Here is a 13,481-nt window from a genome sequence, read left to right as displayed (position 1 = left end):
CTTATAATCATAGATGTTAGAATAATAATGTATTAAAGGTTACCACATAACGAATTACCATAAAGTAAGTAGAAACAAAAGCTGAATTAAACCAGAAAATGTAGTATAAATAGACTTAAGAGTTACAGACATTTTAATGTTTTCCTCAATACTGTGATAAATGTACAAATATGGAACTTGTTCAGGAATGTTAGACTCCATAAACTGAGCATAATGTTACATGCAATGGTTATTTCTGAATATGTTTTGCTGAAATACTTGTTAGAATAGGTATCTATAACAATATATAAAAATCTAATAATATGATAATCTAATGATAATAACAAATAGCAAACAAATGACATATGATAATAGTATGCATTGCTCTATTTTATACTTCTTGTTCTTGCCCTTTGAAGTTATAGTGGTGACAAAGTAAAGTAGAATCTGAGATTCCTCACTGAGCAGAGCAGGGTAGAAACACTAGTCAGAAGTCAGTCCTGTGAAGACAGACGCTTGCAAAAATCTCACTTCTTATTCACAGTCAATACCTTCACAGAAGCTAAAATTAACAACCTAACAACAAGCATGTTAGCTCAGCATTGTTTCAGGACTATCAGCCAAATTCCTAAAGCTCACTTATAAAGCTAACTTGGAAGACAGAGACAGGCTGGGGATGAAAAGTAACAGAATATAACTTTTTAAAGAGCCATATGATTTTGCTATCAACTATAAGCTTCATTTTGTTTTGCAGAAGAAGTATTATTCAGGTTTCAAGTTGTACTTTTGATGAAGTTTGTCCTGTGACTGTCAGTCAAGATGTTAATATCTTAGCAATAATTTAAGAAAGTAGTAAGTAATCAGTCTTTTAATTAGTTAATTAATTAATTAATTTTATGTATATGCGTACATCTTGGTGAATGTATACCAGGCTTATGGTATATGTGGGTGCCCATGAAAACCAGAAGAGGGCGTCAGATCCCCTATAACTGGACTTACAGTCTGTTGTGAGTTACTTAACATGGGTGCTGGGAGTTGAACTTTGGTTCTCTAGAGGAGCAGAAAGTGCTTTAAACCACTGAGCCATCTCTGGACCACTGTCTGGAGATCTAAGTAAAACTTAAAGAGTTAGAACACACGATCAGTCCCATTACTGGCCCCCTCCTTTTTCTTGCCATCCCACTAGAGGCAGCTGCTCTAACCCAGATTTGAGGAAGTGGAGGACTGTACTTGGACTGTTTTTCTCCCTGGGGGGTTCCATTTCCTGAGGTGGCAGAGGCTCAACAGCATCGCAGTCTCCATGGGGGGTAGGAGAAACCCCCTCAGAAAGGCACCCATTGGGGGGCACCTATGGAATGTCATTATAGTGATGCAAATCTGTCTTGTCTCCGATGTTAAGTCGTGACTCAGTGTAAGTGATTTGACAGAGGCAGAAGGCAATAGTTCACCGATATGCTTAAGAGGAAAATATAAATAAGTCTTGAACAATAACAATATGTGACTGGATGATAGTACTTTCAAAGCTTTGTCAGTTTTACTCAAAGTAGTTGAAAATGGAAGCAGATAAGCATGAATGCTATAAAGCATTGAACTTCTGAACTTAGAGGCAAAACTTGAGTAATCAGAAGCACACCCCTTTTCTGCCTGGATTTCTACTTCTTAGTCTGTAAAGTGATAATAATATCTTCTCTTAGCCTCTAGGTTATTGTGAAAATAAATCAACATGGAAATTTTTTTTTCTGTAAAAATGGAAGTAAATGTTATTGTAAGTAATTGCAAAAATACATTGAAAATCACATACAGATAAAGAGGCCATGTGCTTTAAAAATAATGTTCAAGCTATACATGGAGGTGCATGCCTGCAACCCATCACTGGAGTGGCTGAAGCAGGGGAATTCGAGTTTAAGACAGTCAGATCCTGTCTTAAAAACAAATAAGTTAAAATGAGAAGAAATGTCCAATAGGAATTTAAAAGGTCTTGTGTGCCAAGTACTGTTCTAAAAGTTTTATAAATGTTATCTTAGTTAATCTCCTAAATTGCTCTTTTGAGCAGGTGGTATAATTATTCTTATTTTATAACAGCTACTAAATAGGAAAACAATGATAAAGTATTCTTAAGTAACTATACAAGGCACACTCATCCATCCATCCACCCATCCTCTACTTTGCATATCATGACAGTGCTACCATCCCTTGATTTTTCTTGCCATAAACATTATTGTCACATGATTTATTTATATATATTCTAGATTCTCTGAGGTCTAGGGCTTTTGATTGTTTTTTATATAATATAATTTAAAACAAAAATGGAGGATTGCTCTACATTGAGCAAAAACAGAAAGCTTGGCTTTGGCATGCTTGTGTTATTTCACAAAACAAGATTAGTCTACAATGCTATAATTTGTGAGTGGCTATAAAAGCTCTGGAAACAATTCAGTAGCTAGTGTATCTCTTGGCCCCACAATATACATAATAAATATACAGAGAACAGTATGGAAGGCCATATTCTAGAAGGGGCCAGTAGAATGGACCAGAATACTAAAAGATGACATCTGAACTATTGCCAAACTAATTCAGCTCTTCTGATATATAATCATTTTTCAATATAGACATAAATATTGAAATAATAAAAAGAAAGGTGAAGACACTTCAGAATATGCCATTTTAAAATGTTACCTTTGTTCTTATAAGTTTAAAAATTAAATATGTAAAAATAAACTTAAAGATGTAAAAGCCCTCTTTGGTGAAAACGGAAAGATCAATGATAGAAAAAGAGGAGGACATAAGAGGAAAGATACCCCACATTCACATATTGGGAGAAACAATGTTAAAATGCCCACATAACACGAAGCTCGCTACATATTCAATGCCATCACTCTCAGAATGCCTATGACTTTCTCATCAAACTATGAAAAAATTGCTAACATTCATCCGGAACCACAAAAGTCTCCAAGTCTCCAAAGCAACTGCAAACAAAAAGGACAAAGCAAGAGGTATTGGACTGCTTGAATGCAAAGCACACTAAGTTACAGTCACTAAGCAGTTTAGCACTGGCCTGAAAAAGAGACAAAGGGCAGGTGGGGTGGCTCAGCAGGGGCCACCAGCTCTGATGACCTGACGTGACAGTGACAGACGTGGTAGAAGCACTTCTTTGGGCAGTTGTCCTCTCATCTCCACTTGCATTCACTGGCATGTGCACACACAGAATCAACCAATCATCAACCAACCAGTCAATCATCAGTAAACCAACAGACATGCATCAATAGAAGAGAACAGATTACTTAGGAGAAAACCTGCACTCGCAGTTAACTGAGGTTAACAAAGGTACTAAGAACATATATTGGAGAAAAAAAATAAACAGAAAATAAATGACACAGAAAAAGCTAGATATCCACATGAAGCTGAATTCCTGTACTGTCATCAGCTCTAAAATCCAACCCCAAATGGATTACACACACACACACACACACACACACACACACACACACACACACACACACACACACCAGGAGAGAAACTACGCCAACACTAGAGGAAAACTGGGAGTAGATTCAGATGTTGGAAGAGGCAAGGGTTTCAGATAAGACCTGAAAATTATAGAAAGCAAAATCAAAATCAGACAAAATCAGATACACACAGTAAGATAACAGAGTAAAGAGATAACCCAAGGCTATGAGAAAATAAAAAGGTTTGAGTGCTGTGTATCTGCAAAGGGGTTAATGCCAGAATATTTAAGAACAATCCTAAAATTTATATGGAACTACAAAACCACACAATCGACAACAGCAACACAACAAACCATAAAACCCCAACAAAAACTGGAAACAATAGCCAAAGCAATTCTGAGCAAAAAAACCCACGCACAAGACATTACACTACCTGAAAATTAGACTGTCAGAACTATAGCAATTAAGATGATATCGGTGGCTGGGGATGTAGATCAATTGGTAGACTGCTTACCTAGCTAGTATGTAAGAAGCCCTGGGCTCTATTACCACCACCATATAAAATTGGTATGCCTGTAATTCCAGAAGTGTGTGTGTGGGGGGGGGGCAGATTAGAAGTTCAAGGTCATTCTCCGATACATAGCAAATTAGAGATCTCATTTCAAAAAGTGAAACACATACACACAATCCCCAAAACTAATTGTGTGGTGACTCACACAAGTAATCAACAAGTCCAGGGCAAGGGCAATAAAATCGAAGGGATATGCATCTGAGGTCAGACTAGCCTATGCTCTTTCTGAGACATGGTAGCATATGCCTGCAATCTGGAGACTGGATAAAATTGTCATGAGCTGGAGGCTAGTCTGGACTGTATAGCAAGACCCTGTCTCTACAAAATAAAGTGTATAACCACAAAAATAATAACCAACCCAAACCCAAACAATAACAAGGGCTAGGTTGAAAGCTCAGTTGACAAGTCTCTGCTCGCTGCACAAGCATGCAGACCTAAGTTTGGATTGCTGGCATCCATGTAAAGAGCCAAGGGCAACAGGGAAGTAGAAATATGTAGCTCCCTGCACCTTGCTGGTCAGCCAACCTAGCCTAAATTTGTGAGCTCTAGGTTCAGTGAGAGACATTGTCTCAAAGACTAAGGTGGGGGATGAATGAGGAAAATAGACACCTGAGGTTAAACTCTGGTCCGTATACACATGAGCACATCTGCATGTACACTGATTAGAGCTAGTGACTTCTCCAGTAGGCTACTGGACTTTCTAGTTTTGTCAAGGGGAATGGCTTTTGGATGAAGAACTGCTACATCCACTTGTCTGAAATCTCTCGTGCGGCATAGTATGCTCCCTGAAATGTGGAGAAAGTCTTAAAAGATTTTGCTGGAAAAGAGCTAAAATAATCTTTCTGGGGAGGAAACACAGTATCTTAAAGAAAAGCCTGAGAGGTCAAGAGGCCTCCAGAGGAGGAGGGACTTCCTTAAAAGGAAGTTCCTGACAAGGAGCTGAGTGTCTGGACACCTGTCTAACTGAGGGATTGTGGAATGACAGAAATGGCCACTTAGTCCTGTTGAGTGGACTGCACTGTAGTGAGAAGCAGAGTGGAAAGAAGAGCGAGGAACCAGAGCCACCTGAAGGTTGCCTTGAGGCAAATGCATTAACCTCCCCAGAGGAGCTGAAGTGCAGAGGGAGCTAGGCATCGTTCAGAGCAAAGAACCTGGCCTGAGAATCCTGCAAAATGAATCTCCGTGGAGAGTGCCGTCCACCAAAACACTCTGGGAATGACTTTGCAATCAGACCAATTCTTTCTCTAGCACTGCTCAGAGGGAAGATCCAATATAAAGGAGGAAAAGAGATTTAAAACAAAACCAATGAAAGGGAAAACAAAAAGCCAAGGTTTCCAAATTTCTTGCATCGTGTTTTGCTTAAGGCATTAATTATGCATGTGATTATTAACTAAACACAGTCACCTAACAGTGTTGCAAAGGCTAGCCCACTCAGAGGAGAGTCTTGCATTCCAAGGAAAGGACAAATTGACTTTTACAGTGACAACCATCAGAATGGGTCCTGCTTCACAGACACACTGAGGGGTTGTCTTATGCTGGAAAAAGAGGAAACAGTTTTACTCACCTCTCTTCCCTGTGGGATTCCAAGAATTTGGAGCATAAGCAGAACAGAGAAATGCCACCTTGTTACACAGTATATATAAAGAAGTCACCAGAATAATTCCTATTTCATTGCAGCACAGAGCAAAACGATGTTTCTGTACTGTGAGTGTTTCAGCGAAGTCAATTGTATGTTACAGATTAAAAACAAATAGCATCTATATTTAAACTGCACTCGATCCATCAAACTTTCTTAAGCATTTTTAATAGCCACACTGACTATATTAAAAACATTAAATTTTCATTTCCATAAAATGTATGGGAATATTTCATTTCCATAAAAGTTGTATTAGCAGACACACATACTGAAATAGAATATTTGATCAGATTAAAAAAATTTAGAAATGCCTTGGACTCTGATGATAATCTCTTTCAGAACAAGACAAAGACGACAAAACACACCTATATTTTATCATATGATCATTTTCTTTGTAGCATGGCGGTGATGCTAGCCCAGAAAACATCCTCCTGGGAATTCATTTCAAATTATTGAAGCAGCTGTTTCTTCAGTTTAAAATAAAATATCCATAACAAGTTCACACATGACAGATGCAACCTAAAAACTAGATTCCACAGTGTGAGCTAAAAGCAGATGTTTTGAATGATCATATTTATAAGCAGATACAATAAATCTTAGTTGCCTGTAGTAAGGCTCCACGAATACTCTTTTCCAAGAATTTATTTAAAACACAGACCCTGTAGTTTCTCATATTTTTTGAAAACTATATTCCATTAAACATAAATATTCTATAAATTCATATATATTTGGTCTGTTTTCTTTTGGCTCATTACATCTGCTTCCTCAAAAATAATAGCACTGTCAGAACACCAAAGTTTTTATTGTATTTATTTAATTCTGCATATTTTTTCCATTTAACTCAAAACCAAGAAATTGCTTTTGTACATAAACTCATAACTACAAGAAAGAGAAATTTAAGTCTTTAGAATAAGCAGGATGATGTGAGAACATTCCAGGTCTGTAGGAAGTGGTAATATGCAATCAAAACTTTTAAAACATTGGCTGGCAATGGAGCTCAGGGGCAGATCATTGAGTAACACACGGAAGGGCCCGGGTTCCTTCCAAGCTTGGCCAACAAGAGCAGCAACAACAAAACAGTCAAAGACTTAGTGAAAACATACAGAAAGTTAGATGTGAGAGGGACGACAAGTCAGCAGTTACACAATTGGGAACTGTAACTTTTCGATTGTAAAGCTTATCACAAATTTCCCATTTAATGCTCACTAGCCCACATTTTCAAACAAAATGATCATGTCACAGGGACAAGAAAGCAACTGGTTGGCATCCCAAGATGGGTGTGGTCCAGTTCTGCCAACTACTGCTTATGTATCTTGGGGACAGGTCTCCCAAGCTTTCCCATGTCCTTATTACATGATTGTTTTCAAAATCAGATACAGAATATCACACACACACACACACACACACACACACACACACACGCACACGCACACGCACACGCACACGCACACGCACACACACACACACACAAGCTTTGTAACATGCAGGAGTCACATTTCCAGGAAATGTGTACGTTTGGCCAGATGCACACTGAGACTCCAGTCGGGCTACCTTCTCAGTTCTGCCCCCAATATGGCAAAGCCCTGGCTACAAGTCATCACCTCAGCATGATGCTCCTCATTCTGTTGTAGGACTTCTATGCAGAGCTCTGCGAGATGAAGAACCTCTTCCAGCTTCCTGGCAGGAGTAGCCTGATTCATGGTCTCTGGATTTAAAAATAAAAAAAAATCATAATGTTACCTTGAAAATACAAAGCCAGACATGTCCTAAGATGTAATGATGACTGGAGTATTCAAACAGCATAAGGAAGCACACTTTTGAGAGATAAGCAATGCAAGGAACACAATTGAATACATTGTCTCTAAAAAGCCGGTTCACCAGACTGCAGAAAATATTTCACCCACAAAGCAATCACAGATCTGCAAGTGCTTTGCCTTTTAGTGTACAAGAACTAACAGGTGCAACAGCACATTAGATGCTCAACTTCTGCAACAAACAAGTTATAATTCTGCTCAAGGTCAGAAACACAAAGAGAGCAGATAGCACAGTCTTTTCCTTCTGTGTGCATTGTATTATCAATACAATACAGTTCTCAACAGATGAGTCATTCCCGGCATTAGCAAACCCCAGGTTTATTGTTGCTATTTGAATTCTCAGTTCATGTTGGTTTTAAACCCAAGAAGTAACAAAGTCACTGAAAACAACTCTGACAGTCCTCAATTAACTGATTTCCTCCCCTGTGTGCCTGCTACCATCTCAGCCCACTTCTACCTGTGGGGGCAGCAGGTTAGGGAAGGGCAGAAGCCTTCTTTGAATCTGAAGGTTCCTTTAGCATTAAGCTGTAAAGGGACAGAGCATGTAAGGTTAAGTGCAGCTACCAGAAGTTCAGTAGAAGAAAAGGCGAAACAGCCTATTTCAAAGACACAACACACTGGCAGAAATGAGAGGTGCCTTATGTGACACAACTGTCTCACGACCAAATGAAGAACAGTTTTCACTAGGAACATTTAAGACAAGCCTGCCTCAGTCCACTTTGTGTTGCTATAACAGAATACATGACACTGGGCGCTTTATTAAGAAAATTTTATTTTGTTCAGTTTGGGCAGCTGATAGTACAAGTTAGGGTGGCTCCATCTGTTTGGTCTCTTAGCATATTACAACATGGTAGGGAACCAGAGAAGAAAATGGCTGTAAGCACAAAGGACCATGTATGTGAGGTCATTGTACTGTTCAACAACCCACTCTTTCGAGAGCAAACTCTGAAAAACTGTATCTGAGAGGAAAGCATTAACCCCTCTAAGAGTGATAGTCCCATGGTCCAGTCACTTCCTTCTAGGCATCACACCTCAAAAGTTCCCCACTACTCTGGAGGTCAAGGTGCTTGTACATGAGTTTATGGGGAATGTACTCAAACTAACTCAAAGAAAATCAACAAGAAGCAAAGCTGCCTTCCATTCATGGAACTCTCTGTTCCATTGAGAAGTGAAGCTTGGTGGCACATGTCTGTTATAAGGGAGGCTGTAAGGAAGGGAAGTTAAATTTTTTTTTTTTTTTTTGAACCAATGGCTGAGGAGCCCCCACGGAACTGGACCAGGCCCTCTGGATAAGTGAGACAGTTGATTAGCTTGAACTGTTTGGGAAGCCCCCAGGCAGTGGGACAGGGAACTGTCCTTGATGCATGGGCTGGCTTTTTGGATCCTGGAGCCTATGCAGGGACACTTTGCTCAGCCTTGGTGTAGGGTGGAGGGGACTGGACCTGTTTTGGCTGAGTCTACCAGGCTGGGCTGACTCCCCAGGGGAGACCCTGCCTTGGAGGAGGTGGGGATGGGGAGTGGGTTGGAGGGAGGATGGGGGAATCTGTGGCTGATTTGTGAAATTAATTAAAAAAAATATTTTTTAAAAGAAGAATGAAGTTCTCCTCTTCCTCCCACTTCAGTATCTACTATGTTTTCCAGAAACAAATCTTTGCTTTCAACGTCTCATCAAATCTCAGCTTTAAATTTGGAAGAGATTCTTAATGTTTTTGTCTTAATTTAAAGGGCAGATAGCAATGCATCTTCTGGTGGGTGCTTGCTCATTAAACTTGCATTATGCTTATAAGTCAGTCAGACAAGGCATGAAGTGCACAGGGTTCACACCCAAAATTCTTCTGTGATGGAGAGGCATTGCTCATCTCTGACAGTAATCAAGAGCAGTGATTCCTTAGGAATATCAGCCTGTCAACAACGAGATGGTCTGATGTATTGAAAGTAAAGAAAATGAAGTAAGCATACCAGAACAGCAATTACAATCAATGTTTTGAGATGCGCTCTTGTTAAATAGCCCAGAATGACATGGCTGTGTAGCCTAGGCTGGCCTCAAACTCAGACTCTTCTTGCTTTACTTTCTCATGTGCTGGGTTTATAGACATAAGCCACCATGCTTTGTTTCCCAAAGAAATGTTTCTTTCATTGACTTTCCGGTCTTTTTTCTTTTCTTTCTCTCCCTTTTTAAGCTAACACGTCCTGATCTCAAACAATTCAACATCTCCAATCACAACACAAAGAATGTTTAGATAACAGCTATCAATTCATCCATCAGTTTCAAGATCAGTTTTAACTTTTTTCAACAAAGGCGAGGTCAAGGTTACTCATGACTCAGCATGGCAATCTATTCCATGTGGAAGCACTTTGAGCTGTTTAAGGAAGCAAACAAGAGCCTGAGAAAGTTTGGAAGCAAACATGTAAGTGTTAGAGCAGATAAAATGAGGGACTTAAGGGAAGCGTGGTCACAGAGGAATAGCATGTGTACAAAGAGGTGTTTCCAGAGAGGAGAACTGTGGGGCAGCCACGGGGTGTGTGAGAGGAGGGTTGGGGATGATGTGCACAAATGATGATGGTTCTCTGACAAGTCAGGCATCACCAAGCAAGTGCTTCCCAAGTCTCATCACATTAATTTTCCTAACACTTTAGCTGACGGTTTTTGTTTGTCTGTCTGTTTGTTTTTAATGTACATAACAGGGTGAGAGAGAAGAAATGCAATAGCTAAAAAGTGATGAAGGAAAGACGTGGACCTTGTATGCTCTTACCTGGCTAGAGAATGTGCCAGACAATTTTGCTTTATCACTGTGGCTTTAAGTAAGACAGGAAGATTATTGACAGATGGTACAGTGCAAGTATGTTGCAGCACCTCAGAAAAGACTGAATATTAGGAAAATGTATTTAGTGGTTGTGTGTAACAGAGATTCTGAGAAGCCTGTATGGTGGGCTCCAGGAACATGATAGTGGGGTGAAAAGGAAAGATATACGGGGACCCTTTCAAACAGTAATCAAAGGCCTGATGATGCCCACAAGATGCTAAGAATCACTGAATCAGATAGTCTTTAAGCTTCCTTATAATTTAGAGAATCTAGATTTACTAAAACTTTTGAGTTTTAAGCTGGGTAGTTGTGGCACATGCACATGCCTTTAATTCCAGCACATGTGATTAAGTGGCAAGTGGATCTCTGAGCTTGAGACCAGCCTGGTCTACAGACTGATTTCCAAGAAACTTTTGGGTTTTATGTTTTAAAATATATGATTTGTATGTATGTATGTATGTATGTATGTATGTATGTATGTATGTATGTATGTGTGTACACACACAAAATACAGTTTTTAAGAAGTTAAAAAAACCCACAAAATTCAATCACAGACAAGGAACTTATATTTCCTACATACTTTAGGATATTGTTTTATTGCATCCTCAAAGGCACCCTATAAGTTAGGGAATGAGGAGTTCTGTTGTCGGGTTTAAAAGGTTGAAGCCACTTTCCAATAAGATAAAATTAACTCTTACCAAGTCCTTGTGTGATCAGTCCTGGACACACAAGTGACACTAAATGGACTTGGTAGGTTGTACATACACATGTATATACACATATGTCTATATAGTGATAAGCATCAAAGAAGATGATGTCATGGATTTGGGAGTTGGGGAAGATATGAAAGGAGGGGAGAGTAGAAGTGATGTAGATGCAGGGCTCATGCATGACATTGGAGAGAGAGGCAGAGAAACAGAGACGCAGAGACAGACAGACACAGAGACAGTGACAGAGAATATGAATATATCTCACTTCTTGTGGTCTTGGAGGTTCCTGCCTTTAATTCTATTGTTTGGAAGGGAGAGGCAGTCTGCTTTCTTTGAATTCCAGGACAGCTGAGACTAAATCATGTTACCAATCAACCAATGTACAACACAAAGAAAATCTTCTGAATAATAATTTGACTTCTTTTTCCTTACAAATTCTCTGAGTAGGAATCACATACACAAATACACAGCCTTAGCCACCAAACGTAATAATGGAAAAAGATGAGAGACAACTTATTTTTATTTATATGTGAATGTGTTAAATAAGCTTTTACATTTGATATTGTCCTAAACAAAAAAACGTTGAGAGCATCCTGGGTCCTGGGTGAAACTCGAAAACCCGCTTAAACATTTTATTCTTCCTAGATAAAGTTTACTGAGAGGAGGGAAACTTTGTCCTTGAACATAATGGCCACTCTTGATACTTTAAATAAATAGCATTTTTATCAAGCACAATAAGTATACACCCTTGGTTTTCACCCATTTTCACTACAGCCAAGAAGTTTAATGTACTCCACAGGTGGAACTCTGGTAGATAACAAGGTTATCAACAGCTCCATTAAAAATCTACACTGAATATTTGAGACTAGAATTCGTCTTTAAGATGCTTTCTTCCTCTCTCTTTGTAACATTTCTCCCACATTACCAATGCTGATATTCTTCAAGCTTTACTAGAAATTGTCAGTTGTTGTAATACATTTCAGATAGTGACATTTAAAACAAATATGTCCAAAGCAGAGAGGTTCCTTCATGAATTTCAATGCACTACTCTTGGCTATGAACATTCTTCATTCTGGAACATTTTTCATTTTCTATGATAACACTCCTTGGCTCCCTAAAGCATATTCTTTTAATTACTCCTTTGTACATTTAAGAAGTGATCCCACTGGGGAAAAGGTAGGGAGATGGGATGCTGTGAGCAGACAGACTGACTGCTTTGCTGTGGTATGCTTTAATTAGGATTCAAGACTTCAAGGAGCATGAGGACTCCTAGGATGTGCTCCCTGGCTGTTTCCCTTGCTGCCATTTCTTGTCAGGGTCCCAGGTGGTAGATGAGAAATCATGTTCATGGTGAAGGTTGCATGGGCACCTGAGAAAAAGACCAGTCAGATCACTTCTCTTTTCCCATATCCAATATATAGAAATTTATGATGTCTTTGATGCAAACTTTATTTTAAAGTATTTACTTGACAAAATAATAAATAACCCAGGTAAACTTTATGATTTGACCTCATCACAATTTGATGAGATTTTTTGAGTGTCTTGAACACACAAGCCCCTATGAGCCACTTGCTCTACACCACTAACTTCTGAGGCCTTCTTTGTTGGCTCAGGACATTTCTCTTGGGCAATGATGCGGTTGAAAAGTCGAAGTTGTTATTCATTTTCTGGCCTCTCTTTTCGAAATCCCAACTTGTGGTGAGTGGCCAGGTGCCAGAGCCTAGGGCAGTCAGGCTCCAGGGACTCTTAAAATTGGCCAATACTCATGGGCCTTCTAACCTCCAGGGGGAAGGAAGGTGGGAAATTAGATACCTTCTTTCCCATTAATCAAAAGACCCCTCCCCCACTTGCCTGACACTTCAGAACTTGTTGGACGATTCAGGGGTAGCCTCTGAAACTGGTGCTCCTGAGGGGATAAATACCAAGATTACCTCACAAAGGTGTGGGAGAAGTTCCGAAGACTCAATCTCACATATTTTTGTTAAAATAGCTGTGGTGCTTCCCAGATAACTAAGCAAAGAGAATGTAGCACCAACAACATTCTCTCTGCAATCTAAATGATGTTATGGTTCCGGGACTGCTGAGATAGAATGCTAACATTCACAGATGGAGTGTCTTCAGTAGATCTGCTGTGCTCTACCTCAGCATGCTTCAGTACTACCTGAAGGCCTTGCTGAAATACGACTGCTTGACATCACCTCCAGAGTGTCTGATTCCACTGTCTCGGGCGAGGCCCAAGAATGTGCATTTTGCAATGGTTGCCAGGAGATGTTCCTGATGTTGGTCTCAGGAGCACACTGTCAGAACTCCCAGCACTCACAAAAGACAGAGTTAGAGTGAAAGGTGCTCTGTACAAAGTTTCTTTCCTCCCCTGCTTGAAAAGAAGCTGTATCTTTTAAAAAATGAATCTTTGCAAGCGTGTGTGTGTGTGTGTGTGTGTGTGTGTGTGTGTGTGTGTGAGAGAGAGAGAGAGAGAGAGAGAGAGAGAGAGAGAGAGAGAGAGAGAGAGAGAGAGAGAGAG

General features: G+C 39.6%; 1 protein-coding gene across 13 annotated transcripts in view; it reads right to left on the bottom strand.

Annotated features, from left to right (window-relative positions):
* Positions 1–13,481, bottom strand: part of Cadps2 (calcium dependent secretion activator 2) — a 542,247-nt gene that overhangs the window by 93,392 nt on the left and 435,374 nt on the right. For 7 of the 13 annotated variants that reach the window (XM_036180978.1, XM_036180972.1, XM_036180974.1 and 4 more), the window contains 2 exons: positions 7,234–7,337; positions 5,561–5,569 (listed from right to left, as the gene is read on the bottom strand). In XM_036180978.1, the coding sequence (XP_036036871.1) occupies positions 5,561–5,569; positions 7,234–7,337 (113 nt within the window). Of the gene's footprint in view, positions 1–5,560; positions 5,570–7,233; positions 7,338–11,732; positions 12,330–13,481 lie in introns of those variants that run through there. The other 6 variants (XM_036180981.1, XM_036180973.1, XM_036180976.1 and 3 more) reach the window with 2 other exon arrangements.

The sequence above is a fragment of the Onychomys torridus genome, chromosome 3 (genome assembly GCF_903995425.1).
Source record: "Onychomys torridus chromosome 3, mOncTor1.1, whole genome shotgun sequence".
Lineage (NCBI taxonomy): Eukaryota > Metazoa > Chordata > Mammalia > Rodentia > Cricetidae > Onychomys > Onychomys torridus.
The sequence above is the reverse complement of the archived record's forward strand: the minus strand, read 5'-3'. Positions and strand labels throughout refer to the sequence as shown.